Below are 25,582 nucleotides of genomic sequence, written 5' to 3' on the forward strand. Positions count from 1 at the left end.
GTGGCAAATTTGCCTATGGTATGCGCACACCTTTAAAGGGAGACTCGGCAAAATGATGTTGCCACAGGCAGCACCGCAGATAATGAGATGAGCGAGATGCAAGACTTCACTCTCACACAGTCTATGCGCAAGCGCACAGATTTGATTCATTGCTGTTAAATCGTGGGAGCCACAGAACCAAAACAGCGGAGAAGTTTACCCTCGCGCTTCACCATTCTTAGCTGTTGCGGAAATGTACCCACTATTTTGTTTACTATGTCCATCTATGTCATATCGCTGAGTCTACCTTTAACTCCTTTGGGGAAGTTTGTAATGGACTATGATGGCGAGTGTCAAAGATACTATAAGAAAGGATAAAGTTGGGTTTTTGAGCTAGTGCTCAATTGACTCTCATTCACTCCTTGAAAGAGTGCACTCCTTGACCCAGAATGCACCACGCGGACCATTGACTCACTGGACACCATCCAACTCTGACACCAATTTAGCAAATGGTGGGAGTGAGCAAGCATCACAATGTGGCCATCACTTATTACACAACAGCTTCCCTGTTTATTAACCATTTGCTTTCTTGAACGCAACCCTTTCATGATCCTGCTGAGGTAATAGTTGTGATAGGCTCTAAAATTTGCGGGAGGTGGTACATGAGTTCGATTGACAGATGGAGGAAAAAGAAAGGGAAATGAGTGGACTTCCTGGGATTTTGGAAAATACCTTGAGAATTAGTCATGTCCAAATGAAGTGCAAAATGAATTAAAAAGCAAGGCTAAAATCACGTTTTTCCCTACCAGTAATATTAGTACTGCAAAGATCCTTGGAATTTGCTGACTGAAAAGCTCAGACAAAATCAAAAAGTGATCACAAGACACATTATGTGCTAATCAGGAAGGCAAATTCGAGTCAGACCAGCCCCTGCCCAGACAGAAACGATAATGCTTGTAGACATGCCAGACCACTGCATTCCTTGATAGCACTTCGCCTTTCTTCTGCCACCATTCTTATAGTAAACTCTTGGTGGTCTATAGAATGCAGGTCTATAGAATGAGTATCTTACAATGAGAGCAATGCCTCTGAAGGATTGTTGACGTTTGAAAACTTGGGTATGTTACATTTGACTAAACCATTTAATAACACACAAGCTATAATCATCTTTGAGAAACTCAATCATCAAAAACATAGTCCAGTTTTGATATTTAAATATAGTATCTTTATTTAAGAACGAGAGTGAAGAGCAGAGAACACATTATGGGTACACATCTGTGTACACATGCAGTTGTGTAACCCTCAATCACTTTGATTGGAAAGATAAAATAACTAACACATGCTATTTTAATGTTTTTACTAGACTTTATGTAATAGCATCAGTTTTTGTTCCTTTCAGTTACATGTCAAAGCCAGAGCTGACTGTGTCCTTCTTTGAATTTGGTGAGTTGATCACTATGTTCTTGTTTATGCTCTGTCCTGTTTAATTCCTCCAAATTCTAATGATATAGGGGGAGAAGAGTCCCGTTGAAAAACAAATCTTATTTCTCAGTAATAATGTACATATCAAAAATGTACCATTAACAAAATGGAGTCGTTTTGGCAACACTTGCTAAATCCTCACATACATTCTAAATACAATGCAAAAGCATCATAGTCTCCTTGACACAAGCCCTCTCAAACCTTTCTATGACAATCTGTTTCTCCTCCAGCAAAAAAATAGCCGGGTCAAGCAGACTGACCGATGTACTCACATTTAGTTTTTTTTCAATTGTCAAGTGAAACAAAATGTGAGCTATCACACAATCAGGCTGGTTTCACCAGGCTAGTAAAAGTATCTGTGCTAAAATGATCTGGTTTCACTCCCAGTGCCCACATTCAAATCTTATGAATTTGACACACATTACACAGATTACTATGGCTGTTAAGGCACTTGATAGGACTCGATTCTCTCTGTTCTGTGTTCCGTTTGAAAGACATGTCGGTCACAGGCCTTCATGCTTTCACTTGTCAATCATGCAGGCCCACACAGAAAAATATCCCTATAAGTTATATTATAGCCCTGCCAGAAAAATATCAATGTAACTTGGAATATGTTCCCACTTAAAACCTATTTGTTAAAACAATTATTGGGCTATATTCCATATATTCTAAAAATAAATATGTACAAATCTTTTGTTCTTGTGCAATACTGTGTGGTTGAAGAAAAGCAAACAGTCTTTTAAATAATCCAGTTTCTAGGCCAAAGCTGCTCTTTCAAACTCACTATGTAAACTAGAAAACAGCTCGTAAGGACATGGAAATGGTGCTACTTATTACTATACAACGATAAGCAGTAGGACAACAATCAAAATGGGCAAATAAAAATTAGATATCACTTTCTGTCTAGTGGTTTAGACATTTTCCCAAATAAGTTATTTACTTGTTCAACAGGAGATATCTCTATTAAATGTACTTTGGCAGTGAAGAGTTAAAGATATGAGACTCACTTAAACTAAGCAGCAATTGGGGTTTTGGCATAAAGGACATGAGCCTTTCTAGAGCGAACACAACCTTCTATTGGCCTACCAGAGCTACTTCCTGCAGAAAGCAGTTCACCAAAGGGCTGCATTGACCAAATAACGTAGTAGACTGACTTTATGGAATCAAAATGTAGAATAAGAATAACTTGAAACAATTGACTTCTCACTCTGAGGTTGATGTCATTCTGATGATAGAAAGCTGATGACTAATGGATTCCGTTAACAGAGATTAGCTTTAAGGTCCAGTATTTACTAATAATATATATCTTTATTTGGCTGGTGACAGTTGATAAAAACAATATACTAAGAAAAATACTGAATATCCATTTGATACATTTTCGCACTCTTCAAGCCCCCTAATAAAATAATGAATTCCTTTTAACTTTAGAAAGTTCATACTGAACATATTAAGAGTGAACACAGAAACAAATCCGTGCAAAAAGTATGTTCTGGGTACGTCCTCTCTAGAGTCCTTTCGGGTCCTACTTAGCTTGGTCCCAGACGAGTTTGAGCTCTTGACAACTCCATTACGGTCATTGTCAAGCCAAACATGACCACAAGGAGTTGGCAAGATGGCAGAAACAGACTGGCACCTAGGCTAGGTCCTCTTATGATGCTGGTTCCTTTGATTGCGATGTCTTTCCTATCTGTTGACCAAGGGTGGTCCTCTATCTGTCCCCTGTGTGGAGGTGACGTAGTGAGGGGCTTTGTCGTCCGTCAGGGGGGAGACCCAGGTGTTGCCATTGGTGGGGTCACAACAGGTGGAGCTGCAGGTGGGGTTACAGGTGACTGTGAGGCGGCGCAGGTACTCTGCATGGACTGGCTTGTGGCACTGCAACACCTGGATAGCCTCGTCGATCTTGAACCACTTCCGTTTCCTACCTGAAATAGGTAGCGCAGAGAGAGAGAGGTCAGATGAGGGCTGTATTAAAGACCCAATGCAGCCATTTTTATCACGATATCAAAACATTTCGGGTTAACGATTAAGTACCTTACTGTGATTGAAAACAAACAAAACAGATTTAATATTGCAGATGTATAACCCGACCACCCCTCCCCTATATGGAGTAAACTAATAGACAACAACACTTAGGCTTCTACAGTCATGGCCAAAAGTTTTGAGAATGACACAAATATTAATTTTCACATAGTCTACTACCTCAGTTTGTATGATGGCAATTTGCATATACTCCAGAATGTTATGAAGAGTGATCAGATGAATTGCAATTAATTGCAAAGTCCCTCCTTGTCATGCAAATGAACTGAATCCCCAAGAAACATTTCCACTGCATTTCAGCCCTGCCACAAAAGGACCAGCTGACATCATGTCAGTGATTCTCTCGTTAACACAGGTGTGAGTGTTGACGAGGACAAGGCTGGAGATCACTCTGTCATGCTAATTGAGTTTGAACAACAGACTGGAAGTTTCAAAAGGAGGGTGGTGCTTGGAATCATTGTTCTTCCTCTGTCAACCAGGGTTACATGCAAGGAAATACGTGCCGTCATCATTGCTTTGCACAAAAAGGGCTTCACAGGCAAGGATATTGCTGCCAGTAAGATTGCACCTAAATCAACTATTTATCAGATCATCAAGAACTTCAAGGAGAGCGGTTCAATTGTTGTGAAGAAGGCTTCAAGGCACCAAAGAAAGTCCAGCAAGTTGAAGGACCGTCTCCTAAAGTTGATTCAGCTGTGGGATCGGGGCACCACCAGTACAGAGCTTGCTCAGGAATGGCAGCAGGCAGGTGTGAGTGCATCTGCACGCACAGTGAGGCGAAGACTTTTGGAGGATGGCCTGGTGTCAAGGGCAGAAAAGAAGCCACTTCTCTCCAGGAAAAACATAAGGGACAGACTGATATTCTGCAAAAGCTACAGGGATTGGACTGCTGAGGACTGGGGTAAAGTCATTTTCTCTGATGAATCCCCTTTATGATTCTTTGTTGCATTCGGATAAAAGCTTGTCCGGAGAAGACAAGGTGAGCGCTACTGTCATGCCAACAGTAAAGCATCCTGACACCATTCATGTGTGGGGTTGCTTCTCAGCCAAGGGAGTGGGCTCACTCACAATTTTGCCTAAGAACACAGCCATGAATAAAGAATGGTACCAACACATCCTCCGAGAGCAACTTCTCCCAACCATCCAGGAACAGTTTGGTAAGGAACAATGCCTTTTCCAGCATGATGGAGCACCTTGTCAAAAGTGATAACTAAGTGGCTCGGGGGAACAAAACATCGATATTTTGGGTCCATGGCCAGGAAACTCCCCAGACCTTAATCCCATTGAGAACTTGTGGTCAATCCTCAAGAGGTGGGTGGACAAACAAAAACCCACAAATTCTGACAAACTCCAAGCATTGATTATGCAAGAATGGGCTGGCATCAGTCAGGATGTGGCCCAGAAGTTAATTGACAGCATGCCAGGGCGGATTGCAGAGGTCTTGAAAAAGAAGGGTCAACACTTCAAATATTGACTCTTTGAATCAACTTCATGTAATTGTCAATAAAAGCCTTTGACACTTATGAAATGCTTGTAATTATACTTCAGTATTCCATAGTAACATCTGACAAAAACATCTAAAGACACTGAAGCAGCAAACTTTGTGAAAATCTATATTTGTGTCATTCTCAAAACTTTTGGCCACGACTGTACTTCCACTTTTTACATACTATACACATTTTACGGACACAGTATATTTTACAATAGTTCCATTTTCCTTGTTTTTAGTCCCATCCTTCAGCTAACCTCAACCCATCCCATCTTGATTTCTATTTGCCATATATTTTTCAACTGTGCATTTTCACAAAAGTTCTGAAACTATATACATTTTACAGACACAGTATATTTTACAACAGTTATCTTATTTTTAATCCCATCATTCAGCTCCACTCAACCCCTCCCATCTATCTCTGAACACCATACAGTTTTGATTTCTATTTGCCATATATTTTTAAAAGGTGCTGTGATGTTTCACAAAAGTTTGGAACCTTTCTATTCTCATAGTTTCTACAGATTGTAAATTAATAATTTTTTGCTAAGAGTGTTATTATATTATTGATCGATTGGACTATGACTTTTAAATCACCCAGCAGTGCTATTTGCAGAGTTAGCTTCAGGTAAGATGTTACAATTCTTCAGCCATTCCTGGACCTGTGACCAAAACAAGCTACATATGGACAGCACCAAAAACAAATTCTCTAATGATTCTGTCTCTTCACAGTAAGATATGCAGAGCTGGGATGGTTGTATCCCCGATATATACAGTGCATTCCAAAAGTAATCAGACCCCTTCAACACATTTTGTTACGTTATAGCCATATTCTAAAATGGATTAAATAAAAATAAAATCCTCATCAACCTACACACACCCCATAATGACAAAGCGAAAACAGGTTTTTATAAAATGTTTGCAAATGTATATAAAAAAAATACCTTTTTTACATAAGTATTCAGACCTTTGCTTTGAGACTCGAAAATTGAGCTCAGTTACATCCTGTTTCCATTGATCATCCTTGAGATGTTTCTACAACTTGATTGGAGTCCACCTGTGATAAATTCAATTGATTGGACATGACTTGGAAAGGCACACACCTGTCTATATAAGGTCCCACAGTTGACAGTGCATGTCAGAGCGAAAAACCAAGCCATGAGGTCGAAGGAATTGTCCGTAGAGCTCCGAGACAGGATTGTGTCTGGGCACAGATCTGGGGAAGGGTACCAACATTGTTTTGCAGCATTGAAGGTCCCCAAGAATACAGTGGCCTTAAAAGGAAGAAGTTTGGAATCACCAAGACTCTTCCTAGAGCTGGCCACTCAGCCAAACTGACTAATTGGGGGAGAAGGGCCTTGGTCAGGGAGGTGAACAAGAACCCGATGGTCACTCTGTCATAGCTCCTAAGTTCCTCTGTGGAGATGGGAGAACCTTCCAGAAGTACAACGATCTCTGCACCACTCCGTCAATCAGGCCTTTATGGTAGAGTGGCCAGATGGAAGCCACTCCTCAGTAAAAGGCACATGACAAAAAGTCAAGGGGTTTGAATACTTTCTGAATGCACTGTATATAACATTCTATTGGTTGCAATAATTTTGTATAATAACTTAAATTGAAAAACGAATTTTTGAATCCAGCGTTGTGTATCAGTTCATAAACCATATGTCATGGAATCGGTACATCGAAAATCTCCATCAATCAGGCCTTTATGGTAGAGTGGCCAGATGGAAGCCACTCTTCAGTAAAAGGCACATGACAGCCCGCTTGGAGTTTGCCAAAAGACACCTAAAGGACTCTCAGACCATGAGAAATAAGATTCTCTCGTCTGATGAAACCAAGATTGAACTCTTTGGCCTGAATGCCAAGCGCCACATCTGGAGGAAACCTGGCACCACCCCTACGGTGAAGCATGGTGGTGGCAGCATCATGCTGTGGGGACGTTTTTTCAGCTCCAGAGTGCTCAGGACCTCAGACTGGGGTGAAGGTTCACCTTCCAACAGTACAATGACCCTAAGCACACAGCCAAGGCAATGCTGGAGTGGCTTCGGGACAAGACTCTGAATGTCCTTGAGGGGCCCAGCCAAAGCCCGGACTTGAACCGGATCGAACATCTCTGGAGAGACCTGAAAATAGCTGTGCAGCGACACTCCTCATCCAAACTGACAGAGCTTGAGAGGATCTGCAGAGAATAAGTGGAGAAACTCCCCAAATACAGGTGTGCCAAGCTTGTAGCATCATACCCAAGAAGACTCAAGGCTGTAATCACTGTCAAAGGTGCGTCAAGAAAGTACTGAGTAAAGGGTATGAACCAATTTTTCTTTGACATTATGGGGTACTGTGTATAGATTGATGAGGGGGAAAAAACAATTTAATTAATTTTAGAATAAGGCTGTAATGTAACAAAATGTGGAAAAAGTCAAGGGGTTTGAATATTTTATGAATGCACTATATATAACCTTTTATTGGTTGCAAGAATTCTGTATAATAACTTAAAATTGAAGAACTAAGTTTTGAATCCAGCGTTGTTTTGTGTATCAGTTCATGTGCATGTCATGGAATCGGTACATCGAAAATATATTTTGCAATCTATATGGCACAGCTGGCAATTGTTTGGTCCTTAAATGGAACTGGTATACTTTTTTGAATGAATCAGAATTTTCTTCAACCAATTTTGGTCTTTAGTGCAGGGTCGACAGACAAGTTCCTCACTTTCTCCCCCTTCCATTTGCCTCTTCCATTTTTGCGCTCATGCCGCAATGAGTTGGTTGCAATTTTGAGTAGAGCAATGCCTGCCATCAAGGCAAAGGGTGCCTACTTTGAAGAATCTCGAATATAAAATATATTTTGATTTGTTTAACACTTTTTTGGTTACTACATGATTCCATATGTGTTATTTCATAGTTTTGATGTCTTCAAGATTATTCTACAATGTAGAACATTTTTTAAATAAAGAAAAACCCTTGAATGAGTAGGTGTGTCCAAACTTTTGACTGGTACTGTACATATACAAACATTTCTAAAAACCTGTTTTTGCTTTTTCATTATGTGGTGTTGTTTGTAGATTAATGTGAGAGAAACAAGTCTCTCACTGTTGCCGCTTGCTATAGACCTCCCTCTGCCCCCAGCTGTGCCCTCGATACCATATGTGAATTGATTGCCCCCCCATCTATCTTCTGAGCTCGTGCTACTAGGTGACCTAAACTGGGACATGCTTAACACCCCAGCCATCCTACAATCTAAGCTTGATGCCCTCAATCTCACACAAATTATCAATGAACCTACCAGGTACAACCCCAAATCTGTAAACACGGGCACCCTCATAGATGTCATCCTAACTAACTCGCCCTCCAAATACACCTCTGCTGTTTTCAATCAAGATCTCAGTGATCACTGCCTCATTGCCTGCATCCGTAATGGTTCTGTGACCAAACGACCACCCCTCAGTAGATGATGCCTGGCTATTCTTTAAAAGTGCCTTCCTCACCATCTTAAATAAGCATGCCCCACTCAAAAAAAATTTGAACTAGGAATAGATATAGCCCTTGGTTCACTCCAGACCTGTCTGCCCTTGACCAGCACAAAAACATCCTGTTGCGTTCTGTATTAGCATCGAATAGCCCCCGTGATATGCAACTTTTCAGGGAAGTTAGGAACAAATATACACAGGCAGTTAGAAAAGCTAAGGCTAGCTTTTTCAAACAGAAATTTGCATCCTGAAGTACTAACTCAAAAAAGTTATGGGACACGGTAAAGTCCATGGAGAATAAGAGCACCTCCTCCCAGCTGCCCACTGCTCTGAGGCTAGGAAACACTGTTACCGCTGATGAATCCACTATAATTGAGAATTTCAATAAGCATTTCTCTACGGCTGGCCATGCTTTCCACCTGGCTACCCCTACCCCGGTCAACTGCCCGGCACCCTCCACAGCAACCCGCCAATGCCCCCACCATTTCTCCTTCACCCAAATCCAGATAGCTGATGTTCTGAAAGAGCTGCAAAATCTGGACCCATACAAATCAGCCGGGCTAGAAAATCTGGACCCTCTCATTCTAAAACTATCTGCCGAAATTGTTGCAACCCCTATTACTAGCCTGTTCAACCTCTCTTTCGTATCGTCTGTGATTCCCAAAGATTGGAAAGCTGCCGCGGTCATCCCCCTCTTCAAAGGGGGTGACACTCTAGACCCAAACTGCTACAGACCTATATCTATCCTACCCTGTCTTTCTAAGGTCTTCGAAAGCCAAGTTAACAAACAGATTACTGACCATTTCGAATCCCACCGTACCTTCTCCGCTATAAAATCTGGTTTCAGAGCTGGTCATGGGTGCACCTCAGCCACGCTCAAGGTCCTAAATGACATCATAACCGCCATCGATAAGAGATATTACTGTGCAGCTATATTCATCAACCTGGCCAAGGCTTTCGACTCTGTCAATCACCACATTCTTATTGGCAGACTCGACAGCCTTGGTTTCTCAAATGATTGCCTCGCCTGGTTTACCAACTACTTCTCTGATAGAGTTCAGTGTGTCAAATCAGAGGGCCTCTGGTGTCAAATCAGCGGACCTCTGATTGTCTCTATGGGGGTGCCACAGGGTTCAATTCTCGGGCCGACTCTCTTCTCTGTATACATCAATGATGTTGCTCTTGCTGCTGGTGATTCTCTGATCCACCTCTACGCAGACGACACCATTCTGTATACTTCTGGCCCCTCTTTGGACACTGTGTTAACCTGTTATGGATAGGGGGCAGTATTTTCACGGCCGGATAAAAAACGTACCCGATTTAATCTGATTATTACTCCTGCCCAGAAACTAGAATATGCATATTATTATTAGCTTTGGATAGAAAACACTCCAAAGTTTCTAAAACTGTTTGAATGGTGTCTGTGAGTATAACAGAACTCATTTGGCAGGCCAAAACCTGAGAAGATTCTGTACAGGAAGTACCCTGTCTGACCATTTCTTGGCCTTCTTGATCATCTCTATCCAAAACAGGGGATCTCTGCTGTTACGTGACACTTCCTACGGCTCCCATAGGCTCTCAGAAGGCAGCAAAAAGCTGAATGGTGGCTTTGCAGGCCCTGGCTGAAAAACATTAGCGCATTTTGATAGTGGTCGATCAGAGAACAGAAACTGGAGGCGCGTGCACGAGGCGACCCCATGTTTTTATTCTTTCGTCTTTGAACGAAAACAGGGTTTCCCGGTCGGAATATTATCGTAATTTTACGAGAAAAAAATCGCATAAAAATTGATTTTAAACAGCGTTTGACATGCTTCGAAGTACGGTAATGGAATATTTTGAATTTTTTTGTCACGATACGCGTCCGCGCGTCACCCTTCGTCACCCTTCGGATAGTGTCTTGAACGCACGAACAAAACGCCGCTATTTGGATATAACTATGGATTATTTGGAACCAAACCAACATTTGTTATTGAAGTAGAAGTCATGGGAGTGCATTCTGACGAAGAACAGCAAAGGTAATCCAATTATTCTTATAGTAAATCTGAGTTTGGTGAGTACCAAACTTGGTGGGTGTCAAATTAGCTAGCCCGTGATAGCGAGCTATCTACTCAGAATATTGCAAAATGTGCTTTCACCGAAAAGCTATTTTAAAATCGGACACAGCGATTGCATAAAGGAGTTCTGTATCTATAATTCTTAAAATAATTGTTATGTTTTTTGTGAACGTTTATCGTGAGTAATTTAGTAAATTCACAGGAAGTGTTCGGTGGGAATGCTAGTTCTGAATGTCACATGCTAATGTAAAAATATGTTTTTTGATATAAATATGAACTTGATTGAACAAAACATGCATGTATTGTATAACATAATGTCCTAGGAGTGTCATCTGATGAAGATCATCAAAGGTTAGGACTGCATTTATCTGTGGTTTTGTTTTTTGGAAGTTTTCGGATTTTCGAGGAGTTTGTATTTCGCGCCACGCCCAATCATTGGATATTGGAGTGGTGTTCCGCTAGCGGAACGTCTAGATGTAAGAGGTTGTACCCTGGAGTTAAACTAAAAGTCCTCAAACCTATTTTCACAGGCCTGGCTGCTTAGGAGATCAAAACCCTTTTGTTTCGTGAGGCACAAGTGTGTTTGTGTGTTGCAATGTTTTGATGTCCACATCACAGACTGGGAGAGAGAAAGGCCAGGGTCCAGGGTGAGAGAAACGGAAGGGGGGGGAGAAAGAAAGACGTAGTGTTGTTGGAAGAAAAGATTGTTTGTCTAAATTTCTCAAGAAAAGTTCCCAGTTTCCCACCAATTGTGTCGAAGAGGAAATGCTTAGACGAAAGACATGCATGAAGGTCTAAAGAGATGTGGGAAAATAGTGCTCCCTAACCAGATGTCATCATACAGTAGAAGCCTACCGATGTTGACAGAATCCTCCCAGTCCTCCAAGGTCTCTGTCACAGTCAGGACATAGACGTACGTCCTGTGTTTCCTGTCCTGGTTGTGCTAAAAGACAGACAAACAGACTGCTTCAAATCATAATAATACCCTTTCAGTCTTAGAAGTGTTTCTGTATTACATGCAGGGCTTTTAAGTGTTGTGTTGTATTCAAACTTTTTCACTGGGAACCCCATTGTTTTGCCAGAATTTCTGGCAACCCCACCCCAGCCCAAATCTAATGACACAACCTTAAAATCAATGTTAACATCAACAAATAACCTGGTTCATTTATTTTTATCTCTCTTATCAAAAATAACCAAAATACATTTACTCAATAATCTGTACTTCTGTACTATTTTTGTCTTTTGTTTGTCGTCGTCCCCCTCCCCACCCCCCACAAATGAAAAAAAATATTATGTGGCGACCCCACTACAGTTTCCTCACGGATTTGAAAACCACTTATGTAAGGTTTAAGGAATTGGGCTTAATAATAATAATAATAATGTTGTAATGAGAGCAATGTTTTGATATGTGATACATGCATTATGATATACAGTGCTATGACATGATGGTTTGTGAGGCTTACTTCGAAAACCCCCAGTAGCCTGCCAAGCTTTCCCTTTACACCGGCCTGGACAGTGACACAGACATACAGATAACAACAAAGGACAGTCAGCTAGTATATAAACACCAGTATAACACCAATACATTCCCACATCCTACATTATACACTTTTAAAAGTTACGCTACAGGACAAGCATGTAGTGCACAGAAAGCTGTACTATACTGTTAAATTACCTTCAGCAAGACAATTCATTTCAGAAAACCGAATCAAATTCTCCTAAATGTAAGTGTAGCATATGAGGATGTGTGAAACTCCCTCCTCAGCCTGAAGTGTCCCCACTTACGCTGCCGAATAGCTAGATATTCGGTGGCACGACTGGGTAAGACCTTTTAGGAGGTGGTGCTTACGAGGCTGAGGTCCTGAGTTCAAGGCTCGGTATGAGCTGAATCAGGGGGAAGTGGTATTCGCTAAGCAAGCAGTGTAACGTCCTTTAAAATAGGCCATGACCCATATTTTCAGTTGCGCTCAGCTCAACGCTGGGGTCGCTGTGGAGTGAGTTTCAGGGGTGAATGTAGCAGAGGGGGGGATCTGTGAAACTCACTCCACAGCCTGGAGTGTCCCCACTTGCGCTGCAGAATAGCTAGCTTTTCTGTGGCGAGACTGGGTAAGACGCTTCAGGAGGGTGTGTTTGCGAGGCAGATATCCTGGGTTCAAGCCTTGGTAAGAGCTGAATCAGGGGAAAGTGGTACTCACTTAGCAAGCAGTGTGATGTCCGTTACAAAAACAAATACATTTCTTTATGATAGTCATTTATCACAAATTAAAACAACAAAAAAATAATCCATATATCATGATATTCACAATCAAGAAATGTGCTCGTTTTGGTAAAGCACATATCCCATCTGGACAGGAGGAATACCTATGTAAGAATGCTGTTCATTGACTACAGCTCAGCATTCAACACCATAGTACCCTCCAAGGTCATCATTAAGCTTGAGACCCTAGGTCTCAACCCCGCCCTGTGCGATTGGGTCCTGGAGTTCCTGACGGGCCGCCCCCAGGTGGGGAAGGTAGGAAACAACATCTCTCAACACTGGGGCCCCACAAGGGTGCGTGCTCAGACCCCTCCTGTACTCCCTGTTCACCCATGACTGCACGGCCATGCACGCCTCCAACTCAATCATCAAGTTTGCAGATGACACAACAGTAGTGGGCTTGATTACCAACAACGACGGGACAGTCTACAGGGAGGAGGTGAAGGCACTCGGAGTGTGGTGTCAGGAAAACAACCTCTCACTCAACGTCAACAAAACAAAAGGAGATGATCGTGGACTTCGGGAAACAGCAGAGGGAGCACCCCCCTATCCACGTCGACAGGACAGCAGTAGAGAAGGTGGAAAGTTAAGTTCCTCGGCATACACATCATAGACAAACTGAAATGGTCCACCCACACAGACAGTGTGATGAAGAAGGCGCAACAGCGCCTCGTCAACCTCAGGAAGATGAAGAAATTTGGCTTGTCACCTAAAACCCTCAAACTATTACCGATGCACAATTTAGAGTATCCTGTCATGCTGTATCACCGCCTGGTACGGCAACTGCACCGGCCACAACCGCAAGGCTCTCCAGAGGGTGGTGAGGTCTGCACAACGCATCACCAGGGCAAACTAGCCACTGCCTGTTCAGACTTGAAATCATTGGCAACTTTAATAAATGGATCACTAGTCACTTTAATAATGGCACTTTAATAATGTTTACATATCTTGCATTACTCATCACATATGTCAATAATGTATTCTTTAACATCTATTGCATCTTGCCTATGGCGCTCGGTAATTGTTCATCAATATATTTATATGTATACATTATTTTTCCATCCCTTTACTTGCATTTGTGTGTATTAGGTAGTTGTTGTGGAATTGTTAGATTACTTGTTAGATATTACTGCACTGTCGGAACTAGAAGCACAAACATTTCGCCACACTCACAATAACATCTGCTAACCATGTGTATTTGACCAATGAAATTTGATTTGATATTTTCCCCAACCAATGACGACAGGTTTGACAGTACTCTACCCTCACCCCCTGCAAAAGCTGGATGGGAACATCAACTGACTGTGGGATATTTTCATGCCGAGGCGGAATTTCAGCAGATCAACGTGACTAGCCAAAGGGAACAGCGTGTCTCTGCTCCCATAGAACTCAGTCTCAGCATCGCCCATGAAGAGGACTGCATGTTAACTCTCTGTTCTGGGTTTGGACCCGTCTCAAGAGAGGATCCCCAGGACTGAAGCGCACAGCAGTTTGGTCCGGAAAATAAAAACACGTCCAAGAACACAGGATAATGATCATAGCTATAATGTTACCCTGGTTCCAGATCTGTTTGTGCCATCTTGCCAACTCTATTACTGTCATTGTCATTCATCACACCAAACAGAGATGTAGTGGAGAGGGTAGACGCACGTAAACGGCATTTAAGCAATAGTTTTATTTTGCACCAGCATTTACCCACCTTTTGCGGAAAGATTCATTGAAAGTATAGAGAGCTTTACTTTACTCATCACAAACTGCGATCAGCGTTTACCCACTTTTTTTTTAACACTACATCACCGATGCCAAACAATGACACGTTAGGGATGGAGTTGGCAAGACAACACAAACAGATTGGTGACCAGGCTAATATATAGGCCTAATGTCAAACAGAATGTTTGTGAAAGAAAGCAGATAAATTCAATGGCGGATAAGAAACATTATGGAGGTGGGTGACATTTGGCCATGGAGCAAGTTCAAAACTCATCATACCGTTCATGAGAATATCCTACGGTCCACTAAGATATAACGGATTGTGATGTATGCATGAGAAAAAATATTAAAAGATTCTTGTGACCTGGCCGCTGACTGTTTTGGGAGCCTGACAACAACTGGCAGCATTCCAGGACTGGAGCCCATGGCTCTGGTCACATGATCCTGTGGAAGAGCCATAATTCAGGTTTAGGTTCCTGTACCCCTCCCGGGTCCCACTGGCTGGGGCTAGGTTACCAGGACCACCGGCTCATATAACACAGGCCTCTACCAGCACACTTCAGCTCTATGATTGGATAATTCCAATATGTTTTGGGGGAATTGTAAAATATTTTGTAATGTAATAAAATTAAGTAAACTGCCCATGGTTGAAATACAAAGATAATACTTGAGGGTAAAAAACAAATCCACATTTTTGACAAACATGGCCTCAACAGGGCTCATATCAAAATCAAATCGAAATGTATTTGTCACATGCGCCGAATACAACAGGTGTAGACCTTACAGTGGAATGCTGACTTACAAACAAACAATGCAGTTAAGAAAAATAAGTGTTAAGTAAAAAATAGATAAGTAAAAAATACAAATAACAAATAATTAAAAGAGCAGCAGTATAACAGTAGCGAGGCAAAACAGGGGGTACCGGTATAGAGTCAATGTGCGGGGACACAGGTTAGTCGAGGTAATTGAGGTAATATGTACATGTAGGTAGAGTTAAAGTGACTATGCATAGATAATAACCAGAGAGTAGCAGCAGCGTAAAAGAGGGTGGGAGAGGATAATGCAAATAGTCTGGGTAGCCATTTGATTAGCTGTTCAGGAGTCTTATGGCTTGGGGGTAGAAGATGTTAAGAAGCCTTTTGGACCTAGACTTGGCGCTCCGGTACAGCTTGCTGTGCCGTAGCAGAGAGAACAGTCTATAACTAGGGTGGCTGGAGTCTTTGACAATTTTTAGGGCCTTCCTCTGACACCGCCTGGTATAGAGGTCATGGATGGCAGGAAGCTTGGCCCCAGTGATGTACTGGGCCGTACGCACTACCCTCTGAAGTGCCTTGCGGTGTTTAGCCACCAAGAAGGAACACATGACAAAACTGAATTATGTTGCAATAATCACAAGATCGAAAAAAAATCTGACACTCAAGCGCAAATGAAACCGCCATTAAACTTCCATTATGTCTTTCTTTGGAGTGGATGTGTTGAACTTGACAGAAGAGTGGATGGACAATTTGAGTTATTAGCTCCCAACAGCCTGTGTTGGTGTGCAACTCATTTAACTCTATTCAGGGTCATGTCTCTCTCAGGACGAGAAGGACGTGGGTAACTGGACACTGTCTCTAAATGTCACCGCTCCATTCCTCACAGCTGTCAACACGACACCCTGGGGCAGAGCATGGCAGAACACACATGGAGTCCGTGAACAAGTCCTGTCATTCTTTTCACTTAACCACTAAACCATTAGCTCAACTGGCTATCTGTGCAGTGTATAACATGCTCAATCTAGAACGTTTAGAACCAAGGTCTCCCCTAGCTATAGCTAGGAAACTGTTCCTCTAACTTGGTGCATTACAGATAGATGATTAGGATAATAACATTTCTATGGGTGGGCTCACCTCTTCATACACCTCTCTGACTGCAGCTCCACATGGCTCCTCCTCAGGCTCCATCCCTCCTCCTGGGACAATCCACTGGTCTGGGTGCCGACTGCTGCTCACCAACAACACCTGCAAAGGTCAAAGGGTAAAGTAAGCCAATGATACTCAAATAGTAGGCCACATCTGTCCCACGAGCCTCGAGTTTCTGGCCGGTGGAGTTACCTAACTACACTACCTCACAGTCCAACAAAGGTGCATGAATTGCGGGATAAACTGAATGTGCGGGAGTCTAAACATATTCCCCCTTACTAGCAATGACTTTGCTGATAGCTACTTTGAGAAAACATTTACTTACTATGACTGATGTGTGGTTGTCCCACCTAGCTATCTTAAGATGAATGCACTAACTGTAAATCAAATCAAATGTATCAATCAAACGTGTGTTTAGCAGATGTTATTGCGGGTGTAGCGGAATGCTTGTGCTTCTAGCTCCAACAGTACAGTAATATCTAACACAACATATACCCAAAATACACGTACATCTAAGGAATGGATTAAGAATATACACACTACCGTTCAAAAGTTTGGGGTCACTTAGAAATGTCCTTGTTTTTGAAAGAAACAATTTTTTGTCTATTAAAATAACATCAAATTGATCAGAAATTCAGTGTAGATATTGTTAATGTTGTAAATGACTATTGTAGCTGGAAAAGGCTGATTTTTAATGGAATATCTACAGTTGAAGTCAGGAGTTAACATACACCTTAGGAAAATACATTTAAACTCCGTTTTTCACAATTCCTGACATTTGATCCGAGTAAAAATGCCCCGTCTTAGGTCAGTTAGGATCACCACTTTATTTTAAGAATGTGAAATGTCAGAATAATAGTTGAGAGAATGATTTATTTCAGATTTTATTTCTTTCGTTACATTCCCAGTGGGTCAGAAGTTAACATACACTCAATTAGTATTTGGTAGCATTGCCTTTAAATTGTTTAACTTGGGTCAAACGTTTTCGGGTAGCCTTCCACAAGCTTCCCACAATATGTTGGGTGAATTTTGGCCCATTCCTCCTGACAGAGCTGGTGTAACTGAGTCAGGTTTGTAGGCCTCCTTGCTCGCACACGATTTTTCAGTTCTGCCCACAATTTCTCTATGAGATTGAGGTCAGGGCTTTGTGATGGCCACTCTAATATCTTGACTTTGTTGTCCTTAAGTAATTTTGCCACAACTTCGGAAGTATGCTTGGGGTCATTGTCCATTTGCAAGACCCATTTCCGACCAAGCTTTAACTTCCTGACTGATGTTTTGAGATGCTGCTTCAATATATCCACATAATTTTCCTTCCTCATGACGCCATCTACTGTGTGCACCAGTCCCTCCTGCAGCAAAGCACCCCCACAACATGATGATTGATTGCACCAGATATTATTTAGGGACTTCATAGCAAAGGGGGTGAATCCATATTCATGCACCGCTTTTCAGTTTTTTTTTCTTTTAGAATTTTTTTAAACAAGTAATTTTTTTCCATTTCACTTCACCAATTTGGACTATTTTGTATATGTCCATTACACGAAATCTAAATAAAAATCAATTTAAGTTACAGGTTGTAATGCAACAAAATAGGAAAAACGCCAAGGGGGATGAATACTTTTGCAAGGCACTGTATATAAAACCAACACACTGATCAGCAGTACAGCCTTCATCTGGGTATCTGACCATTGACATATACAGTATGTCGTATAGTATATCTGACACCAGCAGCAGTACCTTCCAGGGTGAGGGGGGTCCGTGACAGGCAAAGCTGCCAGCAGAAGAACCCCCAGCTCAGCTCTGTGCCAATCACATGCCCACCCATGCCCAGGTCTATAACCATGGCATTTAACAACAGGTGGCTGAGAGTCAGATGGCAGCAGGGTACAGGTAAGGGGATCTACCCACAGTGTCTGGATCCCACATGAATATATTTCTGGTCAAACAGATTGAAAAGGGTCTTAGAAAACATCTACCAGAAATACACCGACTATACAAAACATTAAGGACATCTGCTCTTTCCATGACAGACTGATCAGGTGAATCCAGGTGAAGCTATGATCCTTTACTGATGTCACTTGTTAAATACACTTCAATTAGTGTAGATGAAGGGGAGGAGACAGGTTAAATTATTTTTAAGCCTTGAGACAATTGAAATTGGATTGTGTATGTGTGCCATTCAGAGGGTGAATGGACAAGACACAAGATTTAAGTGCCTTTGAACAGGGTATGGTAGTAGGTGCCAGGCGCACCAGTTTGTGTCAAGAACTGCAACGCTGCTGGGTTTTTCAGGCTCAGCAATTTCCCATGTGTATCAAGAATGGTCCACCACCCAAAGGACATCCAGCCAACTTGACACAACTTTGGGAAGCATTGGAGTCAACATGGGCCAGCATCCCTGTGGAACGCTTTCAAGTCCATTCTAAGACGAATTGAGGCTGTCCTGAGGGCAAAAGGCAGTGGTGCAACTCAATACTAGGACGGTGTTCCTAATGCTTGGAATACTCAGTCTACATCAAAACAGAATAATGTTGAAGACCCCTGCCAACTAACATCAGCCCTTATATTTAGTTCTGGAGAAATTGTTCTGCCTTCTGTAAGTTTAAGAAACATTGCCATGAAATTCCATTCACAAAAAAAAACATATTTTTTTAAAATATTTTTGAATCACTCTCCCTCATGAGAGAGGATAATGAAAGTTCACAGAAGTAACAAGTTAAGGTAGGCCTATCAACTAGTTAGTGTCAGTTCAGTAAAGAAAAGTAGAGTATAGTTAAGTACAGGACAATAAAGTTCAGTACACAGTAAAGCCCACTAGAGTTGAGTGCCCTCTGCATTGTACTGTATTGTACTATACTTTACTGTGTTGTACTGTACTCTACTGAGCTCTACTGTGTTGTACTTTGATGTCCAAACCTGTGAAACATAGACGTGTATGATTGGTTCAGATTTGGTCTGGTCTGGACAAACCAAATTTGGTCTTGTTTTGGGGGCAGAGCGCATTAAATAAATGAATATGTTTGATTGTCACAAACAGGATAGGTGCAGTGAAATGTGTAGATTTACAGGGTCAGCCATAGTAGTACGGCGCCCCTGGAGCAGATTAGGTTTAAGTGCCTTGCTCAAAGGCACAAATAATAGCCAGTGTGTAGAATAATACCCAAATATGCAAAGGAGATTATTGCATATTTATAATTTTGAGTACCTATTTAGGATACATCACCATGAAGATAATGACATTCATATCCATAATTATGCATTTGTGTAGTACAGATCAGGGACCCATGGTGAAATTCCATTACCGGATGTAAATCCACTTCACTTCCTGTAGCTCCATAACCAAAATAGATTTTTTCAACATTTGTGTGTCATGTCATAGCTGACACCCCATTCTTCCTGCAGATCTCGTTTTTGGAAAACGTGGACACAAAAAACCGAAGGAGATTTTAATAAAATTCTGTTCCTGAACTTAGTATCTGCACAGCTCTTCCAGTAAAAGTGTTTTTGTAAAAATACATAGTTGGATGATTTGTTAAACTTTAAAAACAATGTTTTTGTCTCAGCGCAATTCTGTTACTGTAGAATTGCCCGCAATCTCAGAATTTCTAGGTGTTATCGGGCGACCAAAATAGCCCTAGTGAACGTTGGAAAGATTAAACTGTGAATTGGCAAACTTTAAGATTACAACCCAAAGGATCACAAGGAGTGACTGTTTATAGGCTGGGATTATTGAAGTAAATACTTATCATGCAACAGGGTGTGTAACACTACCTTTGAGAATTGGCACAGAAAGAGGAGTCTCACCCACAGTAACTATGTTTAAATACACAGCCCAAGATGTTTGGAGAAACATTGGCAGCAGCACTCCTACACCCAACTCCAAAGCGTACACTCTGTCAAGAATTCACATGAACGCAGCGCAGAACACACACTCTCTCTCTCTCTGGTGCACACTCACAACCAAACAGGTTTTGCAAAAGCACTGGATCAGCAGTTGCCTTTCTGCATGAAAACCACAACAGTTTAGCAGAGCAGCTGAATAACTCTGACCAGTGACCAGTCCTGATCCAACATACCAGTGTGAAGGCCTTGTCAAGAAGTTTCAGTGGTGAGAAAACCATAAACAAGCTCACATTACTGCATCTACTTATGAGCCTGGCATCCACTGATTTCGCTATGTTTCCTGCTATTCCACTTGAACTGAAACAATGGTGAGTGCAGCGTTCAGTCTGGCTTAACTAGGCTACCTTCTAATGGTACACCAGCTCAACTTGGCAGAGTGATTCAATTGAATTCATTGCATAGATTTTCATCATAGCCTTCGTTAATTCAAAAAAATTGTGGCTGGGACTGTTTTTCCTCCTGATAGTCAAATGCTATGCATCGTTATTTAACACCAAACTGTCTCTGTGTCTGTCTTTTAAAGAAGTGAAAAATCCATTCTATGGGGGAAGCTACAAATCTAATGTACCCATCTCTGAATGAAAATGGCTCCTCAGATGCATGTATGACAGATATTTCTTACAGAATGGAGATCTATGCCACCGAGGGGGGATTTCCTGTGTTCACACCTCTTCATTGTATTACTGTGAGTAACTCTGCCAACTTACAAACACGTCTCAGGTAAGGTTAAGTTCAGTTAAGTTCGGGGAAGGAATCTGAGGATCCTGTTGTCTAGAGCCAACAACAACACTAACTTCCTCCTCTTGTCTAGAGCCTGTTCCCAGATCTGTTCCTGTCCACCTGGTCTGCTGGGTTGTATTCATGAGGGCACAATGTAGCAAAACCTTTTGTAGCGAAGACCAAAAATGAGCATTTCTCATTGGATAACTTTAGTCCCTCCCCGTTTCAGTCAGTTTTCTTACATTTGGTGCCTAATGAATATGACCTCTGGCCTCATCTCTGGAGAGTTTACTGACATCTTGAGGAAGGGATTGTAAAGCAGGCATGCAGACTGGCTGGATAGCCTACCACAGAGACAATATAACATATTAGAGACGAGTACCATAGCTTACTAGAGAAAGAATGGGTGAGTGAGTGAGTCTGTATGTAACAGAGAGAGAGAGAGAGAGAAAAGAGGGGGAGATAGAGAGAACAAGTAAAGAGAGCCTAGGTGAGAGAGGGGAGAGGTGGGAAAGTGAATCTGGGGGGGGGTCATTCCATGTCATTTTAGCAAGCCATGAAATCCGTCATCATAGATTGTTCTGAAAGTTAGAAACAGATAAGATAAGCATTCCAGAAACATTATTTTGTTTAAATATAATTTCATCTCTGAAAAATTTAGCTAATTGATTGCACCCAAATTGGCCATTTAATTTATTGGATTCATATAATATTCTTTAATGATAGTACCTAACATCCGATTTGGACAAAAAAACGTTTTTCTAACAATGAGTAAGACATAGGGTGTGGGTGGTAATACATCCTGGTCCTTACCCTGTAAAGAGAAATCTATCATTGAAGTTGTTGGGTTCATGTCCATCCTACATCCTGGTATTACTAGGTCCGGAACACTAGATGGTGCTGTTCTTGCTATTAGGTGATTGTTTTTGAAGAATCATGACAGCAATCCATGCTTTAATTTGCAGGTAAATACTGTCGCACCATCGAGAGTTCTACAGCTGCACCATCGAGAGCATCCTGAACGGTTGGTAACGCCTGGTATGGAAACTGATCGACATCTCACAGTATTTTCTTAACTCTTTCTTGAACTGCACTGTTGGTTAAGGGCTTGTAAGTAAGTATTTCACGGTAAGGTCTACATTTGTTGTATTCGGCGCATGTGACAAATAAAGTTCGATTTGATGCACACTTATTTACACAATACACACATCCTTATAATCACACACACACACACACACACACACACTGAACCACTGGACACTTCCCGTTTCACACTGTGCATTTAAATACCGTATTCCCGACATAGCTCATTCTAATATTTCTACTACTGTACATTGTATTTTAGTTACACTGTTTATACACACGGCCTATTTATTGAAATAATGGGTTCTTGATATACAGTGCCTTCAGAAAGTATTTACAACCCTTGACTTTTTCCACATTGGTATCGCAATACTACGATACCAGATTTTCAAAATAGAAAACACGACTAAACTTTATGCAAAATTGTGGGTGCTACAGCTTGCAAAATAAACAATTGTGACTCTAGGTGAAAACATAATGCTTTTTGTTTATAGCATTAGGACTGTTTTCCTCAAGAAATTCAAATCGACTTCCTTGCCACGATACTTCAGAGTGTCGCGATACTCCTGACAACCCTACATTAAACAGGATGAAGAAACAATACTCCGAGCCGCCATACTACTTGTCAAACATACAGAACTGATACTACAGTGTCTTCGGAACGTATTCAGTCCCCTTGACTTTTTTCACATCTTGTTACGTTACAGACTTATTTTAAAGTTGTTTAAATAAAAAATAACAACTCAGCAATCTACACACAATAACCCATAAGGACAAAACGAAAACAGATTTAGACATTTTTGCAAATGTATATAAAACCCTAAAACAGAAATACCTTATTTACATAGGTATTCGGACCCTTTGCTATGAGACTCAAAATTGAACTCAGGTGCATCCTGTTTCCATTGATTATGCTTGAGATGTTTCTACAACTTGGAGTCCACCTGTGGTAAATTCAATTGATTGGACATGATTTGGAAAGGCACACAACTGTTTACATAAGGTCCCACAGTTGACAGTGCATGTCAGATCAAAAACCAAGCCATGAGGTCGAAGGAATTGTCCGTAGAGCTCTGAGACAGGATTGTGTCGAGGCACAGATCTGGGGAAGGGTATCAAAATATTCTGCAGGATTGAAGGTCCCCAAGAACACAGTGGCCTCCATCATTCTTAAATGGAAGCGTTTGGAACCACCAAGACTCTTCCTAGAGCTGGCCGCCCGGCCAAACGGAGCAATCGGGGGAGAAGGGCCTTGGTCAGGGAGGTAACCAAGAACCCGATGGTCATTCTGAAACAGCTCTAGAGTTCCTCTGTGGAGATGGGAGAACCTTCCAGAAGGACAACCATCTCTGCAGCACTGCACCAATCATGCCTTTATGGTAGAGTGGCCATATGGGAGCCACTCCTCAGTAAAAGGCACATGACAGCCCACTTGTAGATTGCCAAAAGGCACCTAAAGGACTCTGACCATGAACAACAAGATTCTTTGGTCTAATGAAACCAACATTGAACTCTTTGGCCTGAATGCCAAGTGTCACGTCTGGAGGAAACCTGGCACCATTCCTACAGTGAAGCATGGTGGTGGTAGCATCATGCTGCTGGGATGTTTTTCAGCAGCAGGGACTGGGAGACCAGTCAGGATCGAGGCAAAGATGAACGGAACAAAGTACAGAGAGATCCTTGATGAAAACCTGCTCCAGAGCACTCAGGACCTCCGACTGGGGCGAAGGTTCAACCTTCCAAAAGGACAACAACCCTAAGCACACAGCCAAGACATGGCAGGGATGGCTTCGGGACAAGTCTCTGAATGTCCTTGAGGGGCCCAGCCAGAGCCCGGACTTGAACCCGATCGAACATCTCTGGAGAGACCTGAAAATAGCTGTGCAGCATCGCTCCCCATCCAACCTGACAGAGCTTGAGAGGATCTGCAGAGAACAGTGGGAGAAACTCCCCAAATACAGGTGTGCCAAGCTTGTAGCGTCATACCCAAGAAGACTCGAGGCAGTAATCGCTGCCAAAGGTGCTTCAACAAAGTACTGAGTAAATGGTCTGAATACTTATGTAAATGTGATATTTCCGTTTTAATTTTTTATAAATTAGCAAAATATTATAACCTGTTTCTGCTTTGTCATTATGGGGTATTGTGTGAAGATTGATGAGGGGGAAAAAACGATTTAATCAATTATAGAAGGCTGTAACATAACACAATGTTGAAAAGGTCAAGGGGTCTGAATACTTTCCAAATGCACTTGTTGTTGGGGGTGGGATTGGCGTGGGGTTTGTGTGTGTGTGTGGGGGGGGGGGGGGGGGTCCGTGTTTGACTATTTCTTTGGATTCTTCGTGTATAACTCATTGTTAGGCAAAGGTTGGGTCCAAATCGGCTATTAAGTACAATATTTATTCAATATTATATGAATCCTCTAAATAGAAAATGATCAATTAGCTTAATTTCACAGATGTCAAATTCAATTTCAACAAACTTTTGCAGGAATGCTAATCTTATCTGTTTTAACAACAGAAACGACTTTAGAACAATCTGAGATGGTAGGTGTCAATCCTCATTCTTGTGATTTTTTAGATAAAATGACCCAGGGGACAGCTATTAGCCGTGCCCAGCATTTCTATAAATTGCACCTGATAGGGTGTTTAGCACATAGTGTAACACTCATCCCTCGCCCCCTGGCTCTCCCAATCACATGCAGGCCTGAGAGATGGAGTCTTGTCACCAGGCAGAGCAGTCATTATCCAAGATGCCCCCTCTCTTACCACTTCAGTCCCATGTTAAGTCCTAAACAGTGTGTGTGTATACTGCATACAGGAGACCTTTGACTTTGTGGTGCCTCAGCATAGAGTTAGTAATCACATTAATACATGTGGTGACAGGTAGCGTTGCGTGGGCAAAATCACTGAGGAAGCTAAGTCAAACCATTAAAATAGCCATATTACAACCTGTTGCATCGTTTGCTCTGTAACCCATTCGTTCATAAACCACCGTGATATACAATAAGGCAGTGACAACAAAAAGACAACAGTCACACAGTGGCTGAATAAATTCAACTACACATATGTTCGTTTCATCACAAAGTCGGAGAGCAAAATCTGTCCGGTGAAGTCCACAAAGCAAATATTGCATGTAACAAACAGTTATATCACCTGCAGCATGGTCAAGCAAGTTCATGTTTTTGACAGTTTAAACAACTAGTGATTTAGAACCACGGCATTACCAAGTCAGCACAAAGTCAACAGGAGCACTGCCGACGCTATTCCAGCACCATTTCAACTTAAACATTTAAACATCATAAAATCAACAAGGCTATAAATGCTTAGTTTAATATACTGAAAACAACTTAAAGATACCAAAAACTATTTAGTCCAATCAATGTTGCTAAATATCATGTGGCTGTCCATGGTACTGATTTCTGTGTGTGTGTGTGCGCGAGTAAAACCAAACATTTTGAAGCACCCTACTTGTAGACTGGTTGAATGCCAATGCCA

The 25,582-nt window shown here is 41.7% G+C and overlaps 1 protein-coding gene across 1 annotated transcript in view; it reads right to left on the reverse strand.

The window, feature by feature from the left end:
- Positions 1-1,181: 1,181 nt before the first annotated feature.
- Positions 1,182-25,582, reverse strand: part of LOC115152174 (diphosphoinositol polyphosphate phosphohydrolase 3-beta-like) — a 32,868-nt gene continuing 8,467 nt past the window's right edge. The window contains exons 2-5 of the mRNA XM_029696746.1: positions 16,367-16,477; positions 11,974-12,018; positions 11,366-11,453; positions 1,182-3,383 (exon numbers count right to left, since the gene is read on the reverse strand). Of these exons, the coding sequence (XP_029552606.1) occupies positions 3,145-3,383; positions 11,366-11,453; positions 11,974-12,018; positions 16,367-16,477 (483 nt within the window). The 3' untranslated portion in view covers positions 1,182-3,144. The remainder of the gene's footprint in view (positions 3,384-11,365; positions 11,454-11,973; positions 12,019-16,366; positions 16,478-25,582) is intronic.

Source organism: Salmo trutta, chromosome 17 (genome assembly GCF_901001165.1).
Source record: "Salmo trutta chromosome 17, fSalTru1.1, whole genome shotgun sequence".
In the NCBI taxonomy this organism is placed as follows: domain Eukaryota; kingdom Metazoa; phylum Chordata; class Actinopteri; order Salmoniformes; family Salmonidae; genus Salmo; species Salmo trutta.